The sequence below is a fragment of the Pristis pectinata genome, chromosome 6 (genome assembly GCF_009764475.1).
Source record: "Pristis pectinata isolate sPriPec2 chromosome 6, sPriPec2.1.pri, whole genome shotgun sequence".
Taxonomy (NCBI): domain Eukaryota; kingdom Metazoa; phylum Chordata; class Chondrichthyes; order Rhinopristiformes; family Pristidae; genus Pristis; species Pristis pectinata.
Genome location: NC_067410.1, coordinates 25,344,063 through 25,370,067, shown reverse-complemented (window position 1 = coordinate 25,370,067; position 26,005 = coordinate 25,344,063). Strand labels below are relative to the sequence as shown.

At 40.0% G+C, this 26,005-nt stretch overlaps 2 protein-coding genes across 2 annotated transcripts in view; both read left to right on the top strand.

Annotated features, from left to right (window-relative positions):
• il17rd (interleukin 17 receptor D) overlaps positions 1-5,984 on the top strand; it is a 79,575-nt gene extending 73,591 nt beyond the window's left edge. Inside the window, exon 11 of the mRNA XM_052017799.1 lies at positions 3,665-5,984. Within this exon, the coding sequence (XP_051873759.1) occupies positions 3,665-3,762 (98 nt within the window). The 3' untranslated portion in view covers positions 3,763-5,984. The remainder of the gene's footprint in view (positions 1-3,664) is intronic.
• Positions 5,985-15,562: 9,578 nt separating this feature from the next.
• The window catches only part of arhgef3 (Rho guanine nucleotide exchange factor (GEF) 3), a 230,507-nt gene continuing 220,064 nt past the window's right edge, over positions 15,563-26,005 (top strand). The window contains exon 1 of the mRNA XM_052017800.1: positions 15,563-16,049. Coding sequence (XP_051873760.1) covers positions 16,015-16,049 — 35 coding nt within the window. The 5' untranslated portion in view covers positions 15,563-16,014. The remainder of the gene's footprint in view (positions 16,050-26,005) is intronic.

Sequence of the window (26,005 nt, the reverse complement as noted above, 5' to 3'; positions counted from 1 at the left end):
GTCCTCCTTTTGCCCTCCTGATTTCCCTCTTAAGTGCACTCCTACATCTCTTATACTCAAGGGATTCACTTGATCCCAGTTGCCTGCACCTATCATATGCCTCCCTTTCCAGATCAGAGCCTCAATATCCCTTGTTACTCAGGGTTCCCTACTCCTGCCAGCCTTGCCCTTCACTCCAATAAGAACCTATTGTCCCTGAGCTCTCCCTATCTCACTGTTAACATCCTTTCCCTGCAAACATCCTTTCCCAATCAACCTTTGCAAGTTCCGGTGTAATGCCTTCAAAATTTGCCTTGCCCCAGTTTAGGACTTTAACTTGTGGATCAGTCCTATCTTTTTCCACAACTATTTTGAAACAAATAGAATTATGGTCACTAGTCCCAAAGTGCTTCCCCACTGACACCTCAATCATTTGCCCCTGCCTCATTTCCCAATACGAGGTCCAATGTTGCCCCCCCCCCTCTCTTGTAGGGCCATCTACATATTGTTTGAGAAAACTTTCCTGGACACCTAAGAAATTTTGCCCCATCCAAGTCCTTTGCACTATGACAGTCCCAGTCAATGTGCAGGAAGTTGAAATCACCTACCATTACAATCCTGTTACTCTTACAGCTGTCTGCAATCTCCTATGTATTTGTTCTTCTAATTCCCATGGACTATTGGGGGGGAGGGGGAACTAAAATACAATCCCATCAAAGTGATCATCCCCTTCTTATTTCTATGTTCCACCAATATAGCCTCATTGGACAATCCCCCAAGAATATCCTCCCTAAGTACTGCTGTGATGTTCTCCCTAATCCAAAATGCAACTCATCCTCTCTTATACTCTATCATGCCTGTAGCATCTGTACCCTGGACCATAGAGCTGCCAGTCCTACCCCTCCCTCAACCATGTTTCTCTTATGGCTATAATATCCCAGTCCCATGTACTAATGCATGTCTTGAATTCTTCTGCCTTACCTGTCAGGCTTCTTGCATTAAAATAAATGCAGCTTAGTCTTTCATACCTCCCTCTCTCCCTGTCTAGCCCCTGGTTGTCTGATCTACTGAACTTGCACGCTTTAACATTTATATTATCCTTAACTTTTCCATCTGCCACATGACTGCTTTGGATCACATACCCCTGCCAGACCAGTTTCAATCCTCCTGAGTAACACCCGCAAATCTCCCTCCCAGGATATTGATGTCCCTCCAGTTCAGGTGCAACCTGCCCCTCTTGTACAGGTCCCACTTATCCTGGAAGAGAGTCCAATGATCCATATACCTGTGCCAGCCCCTTAGCCATGCATTTAACTGTACTATATTCCTATTTCTTGCCTTGCTAGCTCATGATATGGTGTAATCCTGAGATTACAACCCTAGAGGTCCAGTCTTTTAACTTGCTTTCTAACTCCCAAATTCTTTTTTCAGGAACTCATCTGTGTTCCTGCCTATGTTGTTAGAACCAATATGGACCACAACCTCTGGCTGCTCACCCTCTCCTTTCAAAATGTCCTTTGCCCGCTCAGAGATATGCTCGACCTTGCTACCGGGGGGCAACACACCACCCTGGAGTTCTTCTTGCAGCCACATAAACACCTGTCTGTGCCCCTGACTAAAGTGTTCCCCATCACTATTGCTCATCTAGACTTTGCCCTACTCTGCATTACAGCAGAGCCAGTTGTAGTGCCACTGATTTGGCTGCTGCTTCTATTCCCCCAAACAGGCTATTCCCCCCAACAGTATCCAAACTGATATACTCATTTAAGAGGGGGACAGATACAGGAGATTCCTGCACTACCTGCCTACCTCTCCAGGCAGTCACTCATCTACCTGACTGAAGCTTTGGTGTGACACCTCTCTGAAACTACTATCTATGACACACTCTGCCTCCTGTATGCTCCTCAGTGAATCCAACTGCTGCTTCAACCAATCCATGTGGTCTGAGAGGAGCTACATGTTGTATTTGCAATGGTACATGCTTAATTGTAAATAATGATGATTGGGAAATATGAAGCATTGTAGTCTTTTTCAGTATTCAAGTCTTATCAAACTAGGTAACCCAAAGTAATATTAAAATTTGATACTTTTAACCTTTCCTTCCCCGTCTTATGCAACAATCAGCAAGTCTTTACATTATTTACTTATGCTTAAACAGTGAAAATGCTCTTTTTTTTAAAGGAAAGCTTTGCAGATAATAAGATTTCTTCACTAACGAGTTGTATTGCCTTTGAGCTAATGAGATCCTTATGTTTGTTATTTTATTGCATATTTCTGAGAATACTACATAAATTTGAACTAAAAAGGTCATCTTTTAAACAGATGTTTTTATTTCTGCAGGTTTACCTCAATTCTTTCTCCACTCCTGCTTTTTCGCCCCCGGCTATTTTAATGATTACTTTTTTCTCAATCATGGGCTAAGTACCCGCTATCATGTCTTCAACCAGCAAAGCTTATTAAGATCCATTCTCTTTTGGATGATTATTCCCTAAAAAACATAGTAGAACTGCCTGTGCTGCAAGGATCAATATTGGTTAACAAGTTCCATTGTTACCAATGAGGGATTGCTGTGAAGCTATACAATTAAAATATCATCAGTTATTTTAAGCTTCTGCAGTTTAAGAATCCAACTTCCCTGTATCACACAAAGGCTAAATTATAAAAGGCAAATTATTAACAATGTTACATTGGCAAACTTCCTGCTGCTTGCTAATCCTTTCCTTACAATGGTCAAGTTCAAATGTTGCACATTAAGAAAATGAGGTAAGTGTCTTCTTAATGGGAGCATTACATAACCCTTTATTGTTGCTGGGCAACCGACAAGAAGAAAGTCCACTCTGGTAAACTATTACTATATTTGATAGAGAATATCTACTGTGTGATATGAAGCCATTCAGCCCTTCACACCTGTGCTAGCTCACTGAAAGAGTTATCCACTTGGGTCCATTTCGCTATTCTTTTTCCTTATATCTTCAATGTACTTCCACGAAGGGGTATTACATTTTAATATATGGCAGCTCCAATAAGGAATGCAAATTCTTTTTCTTTTGAGAAAAAACAAAAGTTTACTATTTTGGGATGCTATTCTAAAGGAGGAAGATTGACTGTGTTAAGCTATTGCATTCTACAATAAGTTAATTGACTGGTAGGATATTTCAACAAACTTGCAAAGGTCATTATATGAACAAAAAGGAAAAGACCATCTGGAGACTGGAATTTTGGGCCATCTGTGGTTGTTAATCAGTGGAGATTTTGGTTATCCTGCTAACCAATTACAAATTTAGAAGTTTCATCAATGGGTTTAAAGTATCTTGGTAAGAGTATCACTGAGGGTTGGGTGTTGGGAGCAGGTGTGTTACTTTTGCTGGTTTCTTTTATATATAAACAGTAAAAATACTTGAACAAGCTACAGTATTAAATTACGACACTGCTGCCCCCTCCCTCTATAGTATGTCCATTACTCATCAGATTATAGACTAGAGGAGATCTATTGCTCTTTGTTCTGTCCTAAACCCCAGACCAGATTATATCAAATGCCTGATTTGGATTCAGATCTGATAATTTAAATAAAAGGGTAGGGGTAAATTTTGTCTTCTCCCTACTCCAAGTATAAATACCAAATGTTAATGTCTTCTCGGAGCACCATTTAATTGTAACTGCTTGCATGATTTCTTTCCACTTACAGGGGAAGATGATCCACCTGTTCTCCCAACAAAGTCAACAGTATCTGGACTGTGTAAGATAGAAGCTGACAGACGTGTACATGGTGCAGTAACCCTATAACATTATGCATGATAGGGGATGCATTGCCACTTTACCTCTTCAACTTTACATCCATTAACAAACCCTGCATTTGCAATTTTTCAACCACATCATAATCCTAGTGTGTGGAAAAAGTTGAGACCTCTGTATATTTAACTCACTACGATATTAAAAAAATCTTATTGGGCATTGAACAAATGTCATTGTTTAAATGCACTGTTCTTTCAGCCTGAATGGGATCAGAGTTTGATCACAAAGTTTAAAATATCTTTGTATTGACTCTAATATGATGCTTTTAAATGCATAATAAGTGATATTTAATTCTATATATTGATTGGGCCATCATGTATCTTAATATATTGATCATTGTGATCAATGGAAAACCACATGTTTAATTGATGGTTTTTGTTTGTCACTATTTAAACCTGCTTCTCAAGATAAAATACATGACATCTTAGAGAATAAAACAATGACAAGTTTTGTACAATCTCTTATATTGATTTGACAATGCCTATGAGGTGGAGGCTAGATTTAACAGATAGGTTTAGATCAGCATTGGACACATACATAGTTACAGATAAGGTATTGCAGATAATTGCACTACTGTGCCTGCTGGGGAAGATGTAATTGTAATTTTAGTTGGAACAATAATTTTAAAAAAAACTGCCTTTAATTGATCTTATGCTCAAATCTATATTCTGATTTGACATTCAAATCTAATACATTTTGAACTTCATACAGTTTTACAATGTTTGATGTGGTTTACGGCTAAACAGAATGAAGTTTAGACTTTAGCAAATGTTTATTGTAGAATTTTAAGTTGAATGATTGTAAATAGTTTTCAGATGTGTAATGTGTAACCCCCAAATCCATTTAAAGGGGCAGTTCTTTGTACGTGGATGTTAGCCATTCAAAAATGTGTTATAATGACTGAATTATATTGGAGATTCCAATCTCCAATATAATTCAGCCACAACACTTTTCTGTTGCTGCCTCCAAATAAACTCCACTCCCCATTTCAAATCCACTGTTCTGTGCATCAAGAGGTAGGGATGGCTGTTTGATTGGCATTAACAGTGAGGAACTTGGAGTTTTTTATGTACCAGAAAAAAAATTCCCTTTTGTAACAATGACAATGCACATTTTCATTTGAAGTCCCACAATTCAAAAATGGGGAATTCATTACCAGGTTTATCCTTTAACATAAATAGCTTTTTGCTGTTTGCCTTTAATATTTGTTTTCCAAGGAAAGTTGTATTTTGTAATGGATTAATTGATAAATTAACAAATGAAGTTCATGTAGTAATGATTTATTCTAAATTACCAGCACTAGTTGTGACAGTCAATATACCACAATGTCATCTGAATAATGCAATTTATATTTTGGAAGAATAACTACTAATTTGGAGAATCATTTTATTTTACTTTAGAATGAAATGCCTTTTTTAATGGTTAATGGTGTTAGTTTTGTGCAGTCTTGTGCCCTTTTTGTCCATGTTCTGATATCTGGGGTACATTTGTACGGATACTGGGTACTTATTCCACTGTGGCCTATCCCAGCTGAAGTTAACCCACATTTGCTCTTCCAGCAGTTACCACTACAAAGACAAGGAGTGGTTACAAGAACTGAGTGTTTTTTTTTCTCTTCATTACCCAAGTCCTGTCCACCAGCCACTTAATACAAACTGGAGATCAGATCTGGTCCTAACTACAGAGACTCCTTGAGATATTGCAATACCATGTTTATTAAAGAAGTGACATAACACAATATTTAAATACATTTTCAGATAGTGAAATTTTTAAGGACCAAAGTTTTTTAGTGTAGGTCTGCAATGAATCTAGAAGAAATTTTGTAGGAGCTGGGATTTTTCTTTTTGTCTTCATTATGTTGACATTCTGAGGGATGGGTTCACTACTGTATTATACTTAAGGTGCCTGAGGCGTCAATACAGTAAAGTGTCCTGTAGTGTTAAAAATCATTTTGTATTGTAAGAATTATGAACAATGCAATGTCGTTGCTTCTATAAATCAATAAGCAGATGTCTTGCTTCGTTAATTTCCGCATGGCATTATTTAATATATCTTCATACTTAGTTTTTGCAGACTATCTTTTGTTATTACAAAAGACCTTGTAGAGTGCCTTTTATAAACTTCAAATTACCTGATGCATTTTGTATTTTATGAGCTATAAATTAAGCTGAGTGAGAGAATTTTCTTCCTTTGTCTTTTTGTACTGAAGTCTTAAAAATAAAGAAAGTAAACAAAAACATCAGATAATGCTTCCTAATAAAGAATTATTCTTGTATTGGTCATTTTTGTAATCTGTTAGTTTTTAAATGCAGAATAACTGACTCAACTGTTCCTGCAATGTATTCAATGTGAATTTAATATTGTAATTGACAGTTTTTCAGTATTCATTTATCTAGTTTGGAGACTAAATTTTCAATCTCATTGCATCATATGCTGCCATAACCAACATGAGTTTCATATCAAAGTGCTTGACTGGTTTTGACTTTAGCCTTGGAGTGCATTATTTATAGGTAGCCTGACAAGATTATAACCAACTGTGTTTCTAGATTATTCCTATATGTACACTTAACACACCTGTAGCTTGTATTTTAGTTTCCTTGCGTTTACTTGTCCTTGGTCCTCTTGTGGGAAAATCTTAATTGGTGAATGTAATGACTGCCTGTCCCTTCTGGTGATGGCCCAGCAAGCCAGTCAGGATGGCTGTATTTTAAAATTGCTTTACTGGTATTATGACCACATTTGATCAAATTTACTGCCCGGGCTGGGTGAGGTCAGTTGCTTTTTATCTGGGGTGTTAGTTGATTAAGGTAGGAATGTAGTAAAACATCATTTCTTCCCACTCTCTGCAACTGCACTTGCTGATCATGAATGATATTGGCAATGGATATAGAAAATGCCCAATAAACACAGCTCTATGCCATTAGAGGTGACTAATTGACAAATGGGAGAAAGGGAGAGATCAAAGCATAGCCTTACACAATGGAATGCTACAAATATCTCTACATATGTATGAGGGAATCTTTTAACATTTCACACTAATGTAACTGATTAATTGACCTTTTTTTAAAGTAAAGTAGTTCAAACATATAACTACTTGTAGTTAGAATTTAATTTTGGGATAAGGGCTGGACCATGTTGGTAATTGGTGCAGCCTGCTATGAAGAGATCTTCAATTCAAGGGGCAAATAGGTTTATGGACATTTGTCATCACCCTCAATGCACCTTACAAGAAGGTTGCCGTGTTGAAAATTTACTGTTTGATTGATTGTGCCAAACATCACTATGTAGGGAAATGCTCATAATTAATTGGATTTGATTTGAGATTGGTTTTAACCATGAGATGGAGGTTAGATATATTGAATATGGAAATAACAAAAATGCAGTTAAATTTAATTGTACACAAGATTTGAGGTTTATGGTAATGATTCATAACTTGGGACGAGAGCAAATAATCTGGGCTGAAGCTTCACAGTGGTACTGAGAGAGTAATCCCAAAAATATGCAGATTGGTGGGTTAATGGGCCACTGTAAATTGTCCCTAGTGTGTAGATGAGTGGGAGAGTCTACAGCAATTGAGAATAGCAGCAAATTCTAGAGTTCTATAATGGGAAGAGTGCATGTTTCAGGGATCTAGTGTTGGGCATGTGAACAACATGGCCTGCCCAACCAAGCTGACTGAATATAATCAGGACATCAGGTTCTGTGAGTGAGGAGAGGGTAATGATATTGGTTCACTTATCCTTCCTTTGAGTTTGGAGGATTTTTCAGAGACAACATTGGTGGTCCCTTTCCAGTACCATGATGTGTACTAGTACCATGGTGTGGGTGGTCCAGGTCTCAGAAACATATGGGAGTTCAGGGATCAATGATGCCTGGTGGTCCATGAGCTTTGTGTATGGTCAGAGGTCTTGATCTTCAGACATTGTTTTCCTCAGTCGGCCAATTAACCTGGTGCATTGAAGGTGAAGGTGAATTTCATCATTGACAACTGCTTTAGCCATTTCTTTTTAACATAAATCTAATGACTTAAATTTAGAAACTTTCTTAATGATGTTTCCATATTTATAATAAATTATCTATTTTAAAGAAATCCTCCACTTTTTATATGGTAACATTGATTGCATGAAACCAACATTTTCAGGATTTAGAAGAACAAAGCCATCTAGTAGGTGCTTGTAGTTGGTCAAACCAGACTTGACATTGGGTAACAATGGCCAATCAGAAGACAGTGATACAGCGGGAAGAAGAAAAAGAAATCTGAAACCTGAAGTGGTGAGATTGAAGATGATGTCATCAGTTTGCACGGCCCACACTTAATAAAATCATAGTAATAGTGAGAAGATTAGAGATCACTATAAAATTTGATTTCTAAAAATTGATTCTGGAAAAAATAAGTGAGCTGGAAGTTTTCAAAAGACTAAGATGCTTGTCACATATCATCTCCTGTAAAATAAAGTAATATCAATTGTAGATGATTGTAATTTTCTAGATTCACTCTTAACTAGCCTAACTATGGAGTCAATTGGAATATTAGTGTGTTATGCTAAATTTACACAATTAAACCAAAAAAATTAAAAAGCATTTTTTAAATAACAGAAGCATTTCAGTTGGCTTCATACTTAAGTTATGGACAGGAAATTGACATTCCTGCTTCTGATTGCTACTTGACAACTGCTGGTGGAATGGAACTTGTGTGGGAGTCAGGTTGAACCACGACTAGCTTACTGGCATTCATCTCAGCGCACAAGTATAAACACTGGCAACTTGCATTACAGGTGAGCCTGTGATACCAGGAATTGCAACTGTAATTCATGGGAATTTTTATTAACATGCATTCTCACTGATGTCCTATACAAATTCTGTATCTCTTCCTGGCTTTAATATTCAATGCAACAGGCGTAAAATCCAGAATTCTAGTCTGGACTGACAGATGCTGCCTGACCTGCCAAGTTTGTCCAGCAGTTTCTTTTTTTTTGCTGGAAGCTTATAACTTCTTTATATTGTAATCCCATTGTGATTAAAAAGGCCACATCCAAAGAGAAGCTATTTCATGACGAAGTCAACAGAAGTGAAGCTGACATGGGAAACTTTTGAATTCAAATACTTAAAATTGAAAGGTTTCACTTTTGGATTAAAAAGTATGTTTCAGCTCTGGCAGTGGAGTGCATGAATACTGTTCAGATCACTTTAATAGATAATTCAAAAATAAAAATTATTGTGCCTTTACCCTGTATTTAGTCAAGAGTGGATGGCAAGCCACATTTGCCAAAATATGTACCAAAAAGGTCAATGAAAGCTGGATGGATTGCAAGAATAAAAATATTCAAATTGTATAAAAGTAGCCTGGCTACATAGCAACAATAAATTAGAACACTGCTCAATTTTTTTTATGCTTGATAATAAAAGTAAGAAGTGAGCCATATTGATTGTTCATACCAATTGGGACTACTTACACTGTGATATGACCCTAGCTCATTTAAAATCTTAAGTGGTATTGAGAGAATTCACAAAGGGAAGCAGAAAAAAAGATACAAACAAAAAAAATCTACCTACTGTGGAAAAATTGTTGCAAAGCTGTTTTTATGAAATTAACAAGTTTCGAATCATTTTATTTTCAGCCACATCGATGGTTCCTCTTTCCTGCTAAAATTGACTAGTTGCCATCAGGAAGTTCCTGATTACAGGTAGCTGTAAGGCTCATTGATTTTGTTTCCTAACTAGCAGCCAAGTGCAATAATAGAAATATGGAACCATTCCTCATTCGTGAATCATGCCATACTTGGCTTGAAGTTGAGAAATTAGCTTGTGATTTCCACAGGCAGCATCTTTATATCTCCTTTACTGAATTTCCAGGTAAATGAAAAGAGATTACTTCCTGGGCAATATTTCACTTCCTGCTCCCTCCCACATGAAATATTTGAAACTGCAAAAATGTCCAGGGGGATAAATGTCCGTCAGAACTAGTATTACTACTTGGCTATCTAAATCAACAAAGAAATTGATACTTGCCAATGAAGAACTGGATGGGCTATATTGATAGTTATCAGTACAAAACTGCAGGGCTTTTAGTCATTATCAAAAATTTCAAAAAGGAAAAATCATAAAATATACTTCTACTTCTGAATGGTCCTGGGGTAAACACAAGATCCAATTGCTCTCTCAGTCAGAGAACAAATGAATTACTCCTTCTCAGTCAGACCTAATAATTAAAATTGCAAGTGCAAGCACACCAGCCTCAAGCCCATCAGAGTCCTCAGGGTCTGGTCTGCAACTGGAACTGGTCTTTCTCACCAGCCTAACCTGATGGGAACCAAGGGCAGAGGGTACATTTTTTTAGTTTTCTCATGGGTCAGAAAGGAACAGAATGAAACTTGAGGCATCTCCTGGTCCAACATTCTGAGTTCCCCACCAACAAACAGACTCTCATCCTCCCAGCCTTATCTCTTAGCACAAGGAATTGTTTCTTCTGGTTTCAGCAACATGATTTTAACAGCTGGGCTGCTGCTTCCTGTCAACTACCCAGGGCTATAGTCAGGCAACTGGCAAAGAGAATGCAAGCAATACCCAGCCATTAAGATTTACCAGATCTGCTTGCTGACAAAATTGAGTGGGCAAACCTCTGACTTTCCTAACCTGGAATAAAAGCTGTTAGCACAGTTTCAGATACGTTGGTCCTGTTGACCTGAGCATGTGATATTTGTTTCTTTATGTAAGAGTTCTTTTAGTTAGATTTATTAATGTTATTATAAATATAATGTACTAAATTTCAATAAAGTAAGTCAGAATTCTTCACTTTCTGTCTAGTTAAAAGTTGACCAAAATACAAACTGGGAACCAAAACAACTGTGCAGCAGCCAAGTTATATGTATTTGTTTATGTGTCCAGCTGCAGTCCTTCAATATGAACCTTTCTGCTTCCCTGAGTACTTTAACCACTATGGACACTTTCCGTTCTCGTAACTCTTATTTTATTGCTTGTTATAAATCACAGTAGTATCCCAAACAGGCAAAAGGTGCTCAGAGTGTACCTTGTTGCTGTGTAATTCACAATACAAAGAAAGACATGAGGTAATTGAAAAACGATACCCCACACCCAATGTACTTGGAAGAGCAAAACAGTAAGTCCAGAGCTCTGGGGATTCTGCAAAAAGCATGAGCATGAATAAGAAACTTTTCTGGCAGGGTAGGCAAACTAGTGTCAGCATCCTTTCCCAGGCCAACACCCACCATATCGAGGCCCTGATTACACTCTGTTGGCTCTGATATGAATCCATATGGTTCACATGCCTGATATCAGACTCCTGAAACAATACTCTATTCTGAGCTCCATCATATAAGAGGTCACCAGGTGGACAGAAGAAAAGTTTCAAGGATGTTCGCAAAGTCTCCTTGAAAAGTCACGTTACCACTTATTTGTAGGAATTCCTGACCCATGATGACACAAAATTTGGGTTGGCATTGGGAACCCATTCCTCCATATGAAGTATTCAGAAGCCCAGTGTAAATCACAGTAGAAACATACCACCCCTCTGGATGCTAGGAAGAGGCAAAATGACAGGTGTTGTATTTTCTGTGGTTGCATGGGAAAATGCCATATGTGGAGGTGACAAAGATTATTGATGAGGGTAGGGCAGTGGATGTACACATGGACTTCAGTAAAGCGTTAGATAAGGTCCCTCACGGTCGACTGATCCAGAAGATTAAGGCACATGCAGACCTAATAGAAGTTTATAAAATTAGGAGAACCGAGGATAGGGGAGACAGTCAGAATCTTTTTCCCAGGATAGAAATGTCAAATACTAGAGGGCATAGTTTTAAGGTGAGAGGGGGAAAGTTTAAAGAAGATGTGTAAGGCAAATTTTTTGTTAACCAGAGACTGGTAGGTGTCTGGAATATGCTGCCAGGGGTGGTGGTGGAAACAGATACAATAGTGGGGTTTCTGAGGCTTTTAGATAGGTATGTGAATATGCTTGGAATAGAGGAACATGAATCATGTGCTGGCAGAAGGGATTAATCTAATTTGGCATCATGTTCAGCACAGACATAATGGGCTGAAGGGTCTGCTCCTGTGTTGTACTGTTCTATGTTCTAATGAGACTGGGTAGATTGGATTCAATATTGGCTTGATAATTGAAAATAGAGGGTATGGTGGAGGGGTGTCAGTCTGACTGGAGGTATGTGACCAGTGGTGTTCCGCAAGGATCAGTTTTGGGACCTCTGTTGTTCGTGATAGATAGAAATGATTTGGTTGAAAATGTAGGTGGGCAGATTAGTAAGTTTGCAGATGACATAAAAATTGGCAGAGTTGTGGATAGTGATGAAGGTTATCTAAGGATTCCACAGGATACAGACCAGTTTGGAGATGTAGGCAGAGAAATGGCCAATGAAGTTTTAAGCCAGACAAGTGTAAGATGTTGTCCTTATGGGAAGTTAAATGTAAAAGCAAAAAACTGCTGGAAATCTGACTTAAAAACTGAAAATTATTCAAGGTGAAGCAGCAATCCACTTCTTAGTGTACTACATTTGGTGCTCTTGATGTTGTCTCCTCCTACATTCAATGCTACGATGTGGTAGCCTTTCTTGAAAAGCAGAACATTTCTGTTCTGTCCACAGAGTAAATCCTAAACTTCCAGATGCCCACCACTTAATCCCTCCATCCCACTCCCTCTCTGACCTCTCAGTCTTTGGTCTCTTACACAGTTTCATAAAGCCCAATGTAAGCTCAAGTAACAGTATCTCACCTTCTAACCAGGCTCAAACTTGAAATTAGTAATCTTAGGTAATCAGCCTTTCCAATTTCTATCAGAACTCCCAAGTTTTGATGAAAGATCAACCTGTAACATTAACTCTGTTTTTTCTCCCTGCACAGATGCTGTTTGCCCTGCTTGGGTATTTCCAGCATTCCCTTTGTTTCCACTAACTGCAGTGCTTTGAATCTTCGCAGTTCCAGCATTGGTCTTTCCCTCTCCTTGTCTTTCATTCATTGCCCTCCAGCTACACCTCTTTCAGACAGGTTGTAGAAACATTTAAACAAAGAAAATAGAATCAGGGATAGGACATTCAACCCTTTGAGCCTGCTCCACTATTCATGGCCAATCCTCTGACTCAATACCCATATTCATACTCTCTCTCCATATCCCTTGTTGCCCTTTGGATCTGGAAATCTACCTACCTCCTTCTTAAATAAACTTAGAAACATGGCATCCACTATCTTCTGGAGAGTATTCCACAGATTCAACCACTTTCTGAGTGAAGAGAAATTTCTCCTCATCTTAGTCCTAAAGGTCTTACCCTGTATCCTGAGCGTATGGCTTCTCATTCTAGATAACCCAGCCTGGTGTAATATCCTCCCCACATTCTGTCTTTCCAACTGTGTCAGAATGTTATATGTTTCAATGAGATCCCCTCTCATTCTTCTAAAATCTAGTGAATATATGTCTGTTGACCCAATCTTCCCTCATATGACAGTCCTGTCCTCATAAGGATCAGTCCTGGTGAACCTTTGCTGCACACCTCTATGGCAAGTATATCCTTTTCTGGTAAGGAGACCAGAAGGCACCTAACTATGGTTTTTAACCAAGGCCCTGTGGTAATTTTAGCAAGATATCCTTCCTCCTGTACTCAAAAGCTATTAAAATGAAGGCCAACATACCACTTGCTTCCTGAACTGGTTGCTGTCAGGATTAAAAAACCTCATCCTCTTATCAGCTGACACCACCACATTTGTGTCATTCAGTCTCTCTTGTTCTCCACCTTTTCAGAGACTTTGTTCTCTCCAACATAAAATATGTTGATTTTTACATTATCAACCTGAAATGTTAATTCTGTTTCTCCCCTCACAGAAGCTGCCTGATATGCTGAGTGTTTCCAGAAAGTTATTTTTTTAAATTCCTAGGCAATGTGATTCTCAGCTTGTTGTGTGACTGTGCCATATACTTTTTGAAGTATAGCACAGATGTAATGTAAGTGGTATCAGTGTGGATAGGGAAACAGATCCAACATTCACCAATAGCCTGTCCTGGTCCAATCACATAGATGCCACGGCCAAGAAAGCTCACCAGCACCTCTACTTCCTCAGGAGGCTAAAGAAATTTGGTATGTCCCCTTTGACACTCACCAGCTTCTATCGATGCACCATAGAAAGCATCCTATCTGGATGCATCACAGCTTGGTATGGCAACTGCTCTGCCCAGGACCGCAAGAAACCGCAGAGAGTTGTGGACACAGCGCAGCGTGTCACAGAAACCAGCCTTGGACTCATACCTTGGTGAAGCAGCCAGCATAATCAAAGACCCCACCCACCCAGGTCATTCTCTCTTCTCTCCCATCAGGCAGCAGCCTGAGGGCACATACCACCAGGCTCAAGGACAGCTTCTATCCCACTGTGATAAGACTATTGAACGGTTTCCCCTTATATGATGAGATGGACTCTTGACCTCACATATACCTTGTTGTGACCTTGCACCTTATTGTCTACCTGTAGCTGTACACTTCCTCTGTAGCTGTGACACTTTACTCTGAACTGTTACTGTTTTTACCTGTGCTACCCTCAATGCACTCTGTACTAACTCAATGTAACTGCACTGTGTAATGAATTGACCGGTATGCAAGACAAGTTTTTCACTGTACCTCGGTACAAGTGACAATAATAAACCAATATCAATACCATTCATGCTTAGTGTCACTGAACGATGTGAATGAGGAAAAAAACAAGCTAGAAATGGAGCCTGAGATACTCTGTAGATAAGCACGAGTAGATTTTTTATTGGAAAATGATGCTACAAGTGGAATAACCGCAACTAAAATATCCCATGTTGTAATCAATACCAAAAATGCTTATTTCTGCTTCCACAACATCACCCTCTTTGCCCACATATTACCTCTTGTGCTAATTAAATCTTTATCTATGAATTACTTACTTTCAGATTCTACTTCTTTAATGCCCTCATTTTTGACCTCTGGATTTCCAACAAATGCAAACTTCAATTCATTATGAATTCCACAGTAAACCACCTGGTTCTTACTAAGCTAATCAGCAGACAACTGTATGAACTAAAAATGTTATGTTTCTACAAATCCCTCCTGGATCTATTCCAGCTCTTTGTCAGATCCATGAGCTCTGGACTTTTAATATTGCCTCCCTTAGCCTTGTATCTTCTTCTCCCCTGTCACCTGTGGGTGAGTGTTCAGTCACTTCACACCGCTCTATCCCTCCAAGCTTCTTGTTTCCATCTCTGAAGTACTTTGGAGCCTTTATCACAATAAAGTTGTTGTAGATCCCAGAAATCTCTTCCAAAACAAAAAGGGAATTGGTTTATTTAAACAAAGGAGGAATTCTGCCCTTGATTCTATATATTTCATGAGCAACATTGTGCCAGGCAATCAGCTGGAGGCAGGATAAGGCTCACAGCAAACTGTTGCAATGTACAACACACACACCAAATTACTCACAATACCTACAATAGATCAGAGAAAATGGTATTCATGATATAAACTAGACAACATCTGGCAATAAAATAATTTATCCAGAAAAATGCAGTGAGTGGTGGATAGTTAAATACAAATTATTTGCATAAAATCATCTCAATCACCTTCAGTGTGGTCTGGTTTGATTGGCAGTACAATTAGCCAATCACCTCCTCCCTGAGACTGGCGTTGTCGCTTTAATATCTTCACCGCTACTCGTGATTATAATTCCCTTTGAAATCACTCAGGACTGTCTGGAAGACTTTGCGTGACATTATTGCGGGTTTATCCGGAATAATCTGCATTGATATAAATACAAACAGCCCTCAAACATGGCAATTTCTGAATCTGGGATTGGGTTAAAAGTGCTGACCTTGCAAATTTAGTAAGCTTTTATAAAGTACTGTAAACTTTTCCGGATCTTCGTGGGATCAGCTTTTGTGGGAGACACGTTAGGCACCTGAATGAAGCTGAGGTGGAAGATCCGCGGCGGGGCTGCCAGTCGCTCCCTTCGCCACTTGCACAGGCAGAGGGCGGGGGCTCGGGCTGTTGCGCCGTGGGGATAGACGGGGCGTCGGACCAATTACCGAGGCGCGGGCTTGCTGCAGCTTCGGGAGAAGGAAAGTTGGTGAAAGCACGGCGGCGCGGTTTTGTCGGAAGTTTGCGCATATGGTCGCAGCCAGTGAGTGACCACGGTGCGGGGGAAGGCAGATTCGGTATTGCTGAAGCCTCCGAGGGTTGCCCAAGCCGCCGAGGGACCCTCTCTGCGACCCATCACATGCAAACAGTAAACTCGAAGCATGCTATTGCCAGGTAGTTCTTTCGCTCTTAGTGACATGTATTAAGCTGTAGCTCAGCGACTCTACCTGTTGAGGCGGAGTGCGGTATCCCCACACTGAGTCTGTGGGATTTCGGGTGACGACGGGCGGGGTCCTGCAATATTGTTCCTCCACCAAGAAATCAGCTGCACTCAGCCGGTATCATATGACCTGCTCGGACTGGGGAATAGCATCATCTTGATATTGGATGGGGCTTCCCTGCTTGTGTCCCTTTCAAAGCGAAATCCCAGTCGCTTGGCCGATTCTACCTGGGACAGATTTATGTTCCATCTCACTACCCATCCGGTATTGTACCCTTTTTTTAACAGGAAAACTCAGTATCAGAAGTTGTTTTGTACAGACCCTGAAGTGTTTGCTTTTCATTTTGTTTCGGGGCATATACTTCCTGTCATACCGAAACAAATATGCGGTGCTTTAGTTCTTCCTTTAAAGCGACCCGCGTCTCGTTGGGTGTGAGGACTCTTGGATTTTTTTTCACGCCTGACGCAAATCGAAATGAAAAGTTCACAAAAAGCGTAGAATTAGTGGCACTTTATAACTGGGAGACACCAAAAGTAATGTTTATCGTTGGTACCTTGAGGACAAGATGAAGTAAAAACTGCACATTGAGGATGACCAATGTATTAAAGTTGACTTATTTTAATCATAATAGGATAAAAGTGCACCTAAAAATCTCTCTCCCACTGGGTGTGAAGCTATGCCCAAGGTGGTAATATTGTGATGGGACAGATACTACAGACTGACGACAGAGCCTTTGCTGGTATAGTTCCCTTTCTCCTATGCATTCTGTCAGGGTGAAAAATGATTTGCTTTCACTCTGCTTTGTGGGTTGTGAAGTGGTTGATATGACCTGTGCAGGATCTGCAGACACTGCCATAAGTGGGACAGGAGGGAGTGGGTAGGTGGTCGATTCTAATCTCCTGTTCCTGCTTGGCCTCTTCTTGCTCTGATTGAAGAAACTGTTCAGTGCTGCCTTGGATGTTCCTTCTCTATTTTCAGTGGTCATAGGCTGGGGATTCCCATGAATTGGTGGGGAAGTTACTTTTTTTTACATGTGGATGTGAAAACACTCTTGAAATATTTTTCCAGTCCTTCTGGAAATTTTTTTTGCAGTGATGTAGTTGAGTAAAGGGCCTGGTTTAGAGTCTGGTATTGGGTATGTGAATGATGTGGTTCACTCATAGCAACCTGCATGATATAATTAAAATCTTAGTGTTGGCCTGTGAGAGGTCACTGATGTTAGTTCACTTATCCTCCCAGTATATTTGAAGGATGGTGTTGTCTCTGTAGTGCTTTGAGGTGCCTGCTGTAGACAGTACATGTTGCTGAAGCAGTTGGAAGGTCGGGACCAAACTGGCTGCTTCCACTACTACCCCCCCCCCCCCCCCCCCGGTAACACATTCCAGGCACCTACCACTCTGTGTTTTAGGTAAAAGAAAACTTGCCCCTCATGTCACCTTTAAACTCCCTCCCCCCCCCACTCTTGAAAGCATGTCTTTTGGTATTTGACATTTCTACTCTTGGTGGCGGTGGGGGGTGGCGGTGAGATTCTGACTGTCTGCCCTATTTGTGCCTCTCATAATTTTAAAAACCTCTTTCAGGTTTCCCCTCAGCCTCTGCTCTAGGAAGAACAACCCAAGTTTGTTCAACCTTTCCTTGTAGCACATACCCTCTAATCCAGGCAGCATCCTGGTAAACCTCTTCTGCACCCTCTCCACATCCTTCCTATAATGGGGCAACCAGAACTTCATGCAGTACTCCAAGTGTGGTCTGACTAAAGTTTTATATAACTGCAGAATGACTTCCTTACTTTTATAGTCAACACACCTACCAATGAAGCCAAACATGTCATATGCCTTCTTTACCACCTTATCCACTTGTGTAGCCTCTTTCAGTGAACTATGGACCTGGAGTCCAAGATCCCTCTGTACCTCAATGCTATTAAGGGGACTACCAAATACTGTATTCTTTCTCCTTTTCATTTGTCCTCCCACAGTGCAACACTTCACAATTGCCTGGATTAAACTCCATCTGCCATTTCTCTGTCCATAATCTGTAACTGATCTACATCTGTTGTATTCTTTGATAGTCCTTTACACTGTCCACAACTCCTCCAATCTTGGTGTCATCTGTAAACTTGCTAATCCACCCATCTACATTTTCATCCAGTTCATTGATATATGTCACAAACAAGAGTTCCCAGCACTGTTCCTTGTGGAACACCATTGGTCACGGACCTCCAGACAGAATAACAGCGTTCCACCCCTACTCTGTCTTCTATGGGCAAGCCAGTTCCGAATCCAAACTTGCAATTCACCCTGGATCCCATGCATCTTTATCTTTTGAATCAACCTACCATGAGGGACCTTATCAAATACCTTGCGTTTGCCTTTGCTGAAAGGTGGCTCCTGAGCTTTACTGTCAAGGTTGGGAACTGGTGGGGTGGGGGAGCTTGGTAGAGGATCTTTGTCTTGGTATGTAAGGCTATTCCCTTGCATATTCTTCACCAATAGTGCACATAGATGAGTACCTTTTGCACATTACAGCTTGATGACTGAGCTTTGAATGATTACTTTTTTTTTGGCTTCTGACTAGAAGTGGTGGAAGTTTCCCATTCATCCTGTAGATTAGTTCCACCCCAATGGGGAGCTTGTTGGAGATGAGGTGCAACATTATAGAACAGTATGGGCCCTTCGGCCCATGATGTTGTGCTGACCTATAAAAACCCACTACATCTAGCCATTCCCTCCTACACAGCCCATATCTCTCTTTTTCTTACATCCATGTGCCTATCTAAGAGTCTTTTAAATTTCCTTCTGTTTCTTTTTAAAAAAAAACTACTTCTGACATCTTCCCTAAACTTTCCTCCTCTGACCTTAAACTAATGTCCTCTGGTATTGGCCCTTGCCACCCTTGGGAAAAGGTGCTGACTGTCCACTCTTTCTATGCCCCTCATAATCTTGTGCACCTCTATCAAGTCACCTCTCATCCTGCATCGCTCCAAAGAGAAAAGCCCTAGCTCACTCAAGCTTTCTTGATAGGAAATGTTCTCTAATCCCAGCAGCATCCTGGTAAATCTCCTCTGCATCGTCTCTAAAGCTTCCACATCCTTCCTATAATGAGGCGACCAGAACTGAACACAATACTCCAAGTGTGGTCTAACCAGAGTTTTGTAGAGCTGCGACATTACCTCGTGGCTCTTGAACTCTATCCCCCACTAATAAAGGCCAGCACACCATGTGCCTTAACCACCCTATCAACTTGCGTGGCAACTTTGAGGGATCTATGGACTTGGTCCCCAAGATCCCTCTGTTCCTGCACACTGCTCAGAATCCTGCCATTAACCATATACTCTGCCTTCAAGTTTGTTCTTCCAAAGTGGATCACTTAACACTTTTCCAGATTGAACTCCATCTGTCACTCCTCCATCCAGCTCTGCATCCTATCTATATCCTGTTGTAACCTACAACAATCTTCTATGTTATGCACAACACCTCCAACCTTTGTGTCACCTGCAAACTTACTAACCCATCCCTTCACTTCCTCCTCCAAGTCATTTATAAAAATCAGAGTAGGGGTCCCAGAACGGATCCCTGTGGAACACCACTGGTCACCAATCTCCAGGCAGAAGACTCTCCATCTTCTACCACCCTCTGTCTTCTGTGGGCAAGCCAATTCTGAATGTACGCAGCCAAGTCTCCATGGATCCTATGCCTCCTGACTTTTTGGATGAGCCTACCATGGGGAACCTTGTCAAGCACTTTACTAAAGTCCATATACACCACATCCACCACTCTACCTTCAATTTGTTTTGTCACCTTCTCAAAAAAAAAAACTCAATTAGGCGTGTGAGGCATGACCTGCCCCTCATTGTAGCAAGGAAGATTAAAAAGAAGGTAGGAGTGAAGACACAGCCTTGCTTTGCCCCAACCTGCACTAGGATTGGGTAAATTGGACCTGTTAGTTAGAATCATGGTTTGCATGTTTTGTGTAGCAAATGTAGATTGGAGACTAACTTATAAGGGCTGTCAGATTTGAGATGCATTTTCCACAATCCCTTGCTTTGGATAATACTGTGACTAAAAGTCACATCCTCACAAGTAGTAACAATACACTTGAGGTGGCAATATAGTGGTGACCAGATGCTGCAGACAGTGGAGCCAGTGTTTACGTTGGTATAGATCCTAAGTCAACACCATAAAACTAGATATTGCCAAACTATAAGGAACTGATCATATGGATCATGGTTCATTTGGTAGCTCTCTTGGCTCAGAATGTTGTCAGTTTGAATACTACTCTGAAGGATGTAAAAGACTTAAATGGCACTATTTTAAAGAAGAACTGGAGTTTTCTCTCATATCATAGTGAATACATATATCACCAAATCGCATAAACAGATTATATGTTCCTTTTTGTTGTCTTAGGGTAGCTGTCTGCTCTAGTTCCTACAACATTGACTATGCTTGATTTATCTTTACATTACTTTACATTGGCTGTAAAGTGCTTTGGGATGGCCTGTAGCCATGAATGCACTGTATAAAAGCCAGTTTCTTGTCCTTCAGCTGTTCTTGGTGTAAAGTTGCATTTCCCAGAAAGAATGATTAATAGAACAAATTGTGAGTTTCTATTAAGAATATTCCATTTAAAAATTAAAGGCAATTCCTAAAATGAGCCTGTGTCTGGCCAATTGAGCTTACTAAATTGATAAATATAGTATTGAATATAATTTTAATCGTTTATTACATTAATGTTGTTCGGTTGAAAGAATTTTTTTTAAATTGGCTCCAGGATGTAGAAGGAAACTGAAGAGTAATGTCAAGCACCATTTGTCCAAAAGAAAAATGCTGCAGATGTTGGGACTCCAAACTAAAAAGAGAAGTGCTGAGAACAATCAAGTCGGGCACCGTCTGTAGAGAGAGAGAGAGAGAGAATCAATGTTTCTGGTCAATGATCTGGTCAGAACAAATCATCGGGCCATATTGCCCAGCCTTTTCAAAATTGTGGATGGATTGAAAGTAGTAATTTCTACCTAATATTTGTTTGTAATTTTTTATATATAAAGTCTGTCAGTGACTCAAAATAGATGTACTGTAGAATCTTTTATCATGCCTGGCTTGAGGCAAAGTTGATATGTTGGTCTTGGCAAAACTTAATGGTATAATTAATTTAATTTTGGCCAAAACCTTGCAATCATACACTAGCTGAGCATAACATCTCATTTCCTGAAGTTGGCAGGGAAATCCTTGCAGAAGCTGCCAGCTTTGTATTATTGGAGTTTTTGAAGATTTTGTCACTTTTAATTACTGGAATATACCTGCACTGCTAGTCATGAAACCAAACTGTTTTAGTTACAATAAACAGCCATGGACTTGTTGTGTAGTTTGGGTTGGGTGGCACAACACGTAGTGCTGCTGCTGCTGCAGTTTCAACCACCTGTGTTTGGTCCTGATCTCTGGTGCTGTCTCTATGTGCAGTCCTCCCTGTTTCTGCATTACCCAGGTGCTCTGGATTCCTCTTGCATCCAAAAAACATGTTGGTTACCAAGTTGAGGGCAACTTACAGTAGTTAATTGTGTAGATGGGTGGCAAGAGAATCAGGAGAATTAATAGGCATCCAAAAGAGAATAGATTATGGAAAAATAAGTGGACAATGGGATTGCTATGAGAGCTGGCTTAGACTTGGTAGGCCAAATGGCCTGCTATGTGGTAAGGAAATGTAAGGAAAAATGCCTCTGATATTTAATCTGTAAAATGACATCATTTTATACAAGAATAATTTGCTTTTATCTAGGTTGACCTTGTGAAAGAAAGTACTAAGCATTCTGATTTCCTCCTTGATAATCAGAAAAAAAATTGTACTATGTAGTCGAGAGGGGAGAGAGATGAAAGGATTGCAGGAAGCTTCAGATTATAGGGACTGGGTAGCAAGAAGAACTGCTTCTGATAATGAATTTTAGCTGTGTTAACTGAAGGACAGTCTCTGGTTGAGATATGGCAATACAGAATAAATAATAAAGAGCTACAGAAATGGAAGTTATTGTAAATGGGAATATTAGCAGCTGGAGGAGTATGGAAATAAGGTTGAAGAAAAAGGTAGAGTGAAATCTTGGAAGCACTGCTGCTATTTGCTATCGCAGATCATCATTATACGCCAGTTTCCACCTACTCCACTCAATTCCAGAAATGTCTGTTGACTTCAAGGACTTTGTCATTAAGATTATCACTGTCTGGTCAGCTCCTCCTTCCTCTGCCCTACAAGGTCAAACTTATTCTTGCCCCAGCCCTAGACACACATCTTCAGATTCTCTCCTATTTCCACTTGCATCTTTCTGAATTGATCTTGCCCACAATATCCACCTTTGCTTCAAGCCTGCTGACCAGCCACCTCCCCCCCCCCCCCCCCCCCCCCCGAGTCCCCCATATTAGCTGATAATTCTTTTCTCCTCGTGTACTGCCCTCCCCTACTTTAAAGTCTGTTGATGTCACCCAGCTCTTCTTTTCAAAAAAAAACAAACCATTGATTTCTTTGTCCTTGTCAACTGATGCCCCATCTCCACCTTTCTTTGAATGTGTTGTGGCCTCCTAAATTCATGCCCCTTTTACCCAGAGCTCCATATTTCAATCCCTCTAATCAGGTTTCCACCACCTGAAGGACTGATCAAAGTCACTAATGGCATCCAATATAATTTTGATAAAGCTGTTCTATCCCTTCTGGTCTGTCTTAACTTTTCTGCCGTCTATTATGCGAATGTCCACATTATCTTTCTCCAAACCCTTCTCACCATCTTCCATCTGGGTAGACTGCAGTTGCCTGGTTCCATTCTTATCTATACATCTCTAGTCAGAGGTAGCTTTATTACAGAAAGTGGCTTTGGATTATGCATCTAAAACTCTGCAATTGTATTGTGGGGGGGGGGGGGGAGGAAAAGGTGGAATTTCTTGTAGTTGAATTCTATATTTGAAATGAAAAGTTTAATTTTTCATATGGAAACCTCTGAAGAACTTGCAACAGGTTAAATTATTTTTACCTTTGTTGCTATATAATTATGAAGCCTGTTGGACTTCAATAGCTTGCGTTCTTTTTGCACCTGCATGATAAGTCATTCAAGATCAAAGTTTAATGTTTAATTTGAAATGCAGTACATGAAATGATGTCTGTGGATTGATCCCATAACAGCCTCATTCTCATTCAATGTGTTACACTATCATATGAGCTGCCTGACACTGCAGCCACTCGTGTCTGCTTTAAGGATTGAACCAGTTTGTTTGGTCTTGACCCCTAGCGTTTGTCTGGGATCTGAAGAGGGTATTTGTTGTCCTTTTGCTTGGGATCAGCTGCCTGACTTTCTACAGAGTACTTGTAGTAGTTGATTTGATTTCCCATCCTATTTGTCTGTTCTTTCCTGGGAGAAGGCCTATGTGCATAACAACTGCTGTGCATTGGAGTTTGATGTTAATTATTATACACGCTGAATCAGATGTTCTGTGTTCAGAGGGAAAATAATTACTTACAGATCTAATGTAGTTGTCTAAACTTACGAATTTTGCTTTTGCATATTTGGAGTCTGATTAGCAACAGTCTCAGAAAACCTTGAAGATTTGCACTATAAAGGTAAACTTTGTATAAAGGTTCTTTATAAACCATGTATAAACACTTAAAACTACATTTTTTTTAAAAGTTGTGATGAAATAAATTCATTGCTTCCAAATGTGGAAATAAATGGATATTTGTGTGCAAAGCTCTGTATGTTCAATTTTGACCACAACCTCGTGCCTGAAGATTTATATTAGTATTTTGGCCAAAACTTCATTGGATAATTGTAACATGGATACAAATGGAAGACTAACGTGGAGTTTAATATTTATATCTATATATGGATTTTTAAAAAATATTGCAGTCTGGTTTTAGAGATGACAGTTTTGATCCCATTTCAATCTCCATAAATCAGTTAAGCTCTGTTTAATATACCTGCAGCAAAACAAATGTAGCAGACTTTTCTCTTGAGGACTTGAGTAAATGTTGTCAATTAAGCTCCCTCACTGTGTTTCAGTTTGTGCACAATGGAAGTGCTGTTTACAGTTGTCTTGCTTGTCAGTGGGTGGGAAACATATGATTAATCCAAGAGTTCAGAAGGGAGGACTAGAGGGAGAAGCTGAGAGACACGAGAACAAGTGGGGGGAGAAAGGGAGAACTTGGTGGATCAATCAGCATCTGTGGAAGCAAAAGGTGTAAGTCGGCATTTCCAGTTGAGACCCTGGATCTGACTCTGAGGGAACAAGAAAGATTGCCAGTTTCTGGCGGTATGAATGATGTGGGTGGGGGTGGAAAAGGAGCAGCATTGGGAAAGAGGATGGTAGATGATGGGTGGAACCAGTTGGAAAGGGGATGATAGGCAGATGGAACCAGGTGAGGGAGGGATGAACAAAGGGAGAAGAAAACTAGGTGGACAGGTGAGTGTGTGACGGAGGAGAGCACCAGGGATGGGGGTTTACCTGAAATTGGGGAAAACTCTATATTCATATCACTTGGTTGTAAGCTACCCAAGCAGAATATGAGATGTTCTTTCAACTTCCACTTTCTACAGATCAAAGGGGTAGCCATGGGCACTTGCATGGGCCTTAGCTATACCTGTCATTTTGTTGGCTACATGGAACTGCAACAACTGCATCAATGTTGCCTCCTGCACTTGTGCAGAACTCGCCAATTTTATCGCCTTTGCTGCCAACTTCCAGCCTGCTTTCAAATTAACTTGGGCCATCTATCGCTTTTCCTTATCTGGATCTCTCTGTCTCCATCTCGGGAGACAGACTTGCCACTGACATCTCCTTTAAACCCACCAACTCCTACAGCTACCTCAACTATACCTCCGCCCACTCTGTTTCCTGCAAGGATGCTATTCTGAATGAGCATCATCTGGTGACGATCAGTTCCTGAGCTAAACCCACAGGCGATGGCTTTTTCTCAAGCTGCTATTTTATCAGAACTGGTTGGGTGGAAGATATTTTACTCTGCTTCCTGAGAAATAAGAATACCAAACAGCAGAAAATCTCAGTAAACTGTATTAGAGCAAAACTCGTGGATGCTGCAAGTGTGAAATAAAACAGTATATAATGGAAATGCTGAACTGGCCAGGAAGAATTTGTGGATAGAGGAACATGGCTGATCTTTCATTGGAACTGAGAGAGATTAAAAAATGTAACATTATTTGAGAACTAAACCAGGAAAAATTACGAGAAGAGATGAAAGGGATTGTCTGTGATGGGTGGGGAAGGGAGAGCAGGAGTGATTAAATGATTAAAAGGTCTGCTTTCAAAAGACATACAACTCTCAAGATAGAGCAAGGCTAATTATCACCATTAGGATGACTGGAGATCTCACAGGTGTGAGATGTGAACTCTTCAATTTTTTTCTTCTGCCAGATTTCATGGCATTGCCTAAAAGATTAAGTGTGCATCCTGCAAGTTTCAATGTACTGATGAGTTGTTTATCTTAAAGTTTGCCTGGGAAGAAGTTGCTGCTTGGACAAGCTATGGGTGGGCATCAGCACATGTTAGAACTGAATCCATAAATCAGGAGGAAACATTTTCAGAGCAATGATTAAGCAGAGAAAATTAATGGAAGAGACTTTGAATTTAATGATCAGCCTGCTTAATTAGTTAAATTGCATTTGTAAACTCTCAGTGGAATGACATCACATCTGTGCTTCAGCCTAATTGTGTTTACCACACTGGCATGTTTAAAAAGGTGCAGCTGCTGTTAGAAAGAAGAAAGGATTGTTGAAATAGCAATGAGAAGGCACTCTTTGAGAAAGTTTTTAACTAATGATATCATTTTAGTTCTGGATTGACTGAAGCAGCATCTTAAATGAGAAGGTTTGTATTTTTGTTTCAACAGATTCAGCACAATATCACCAATTAACCTTTTTTGGTT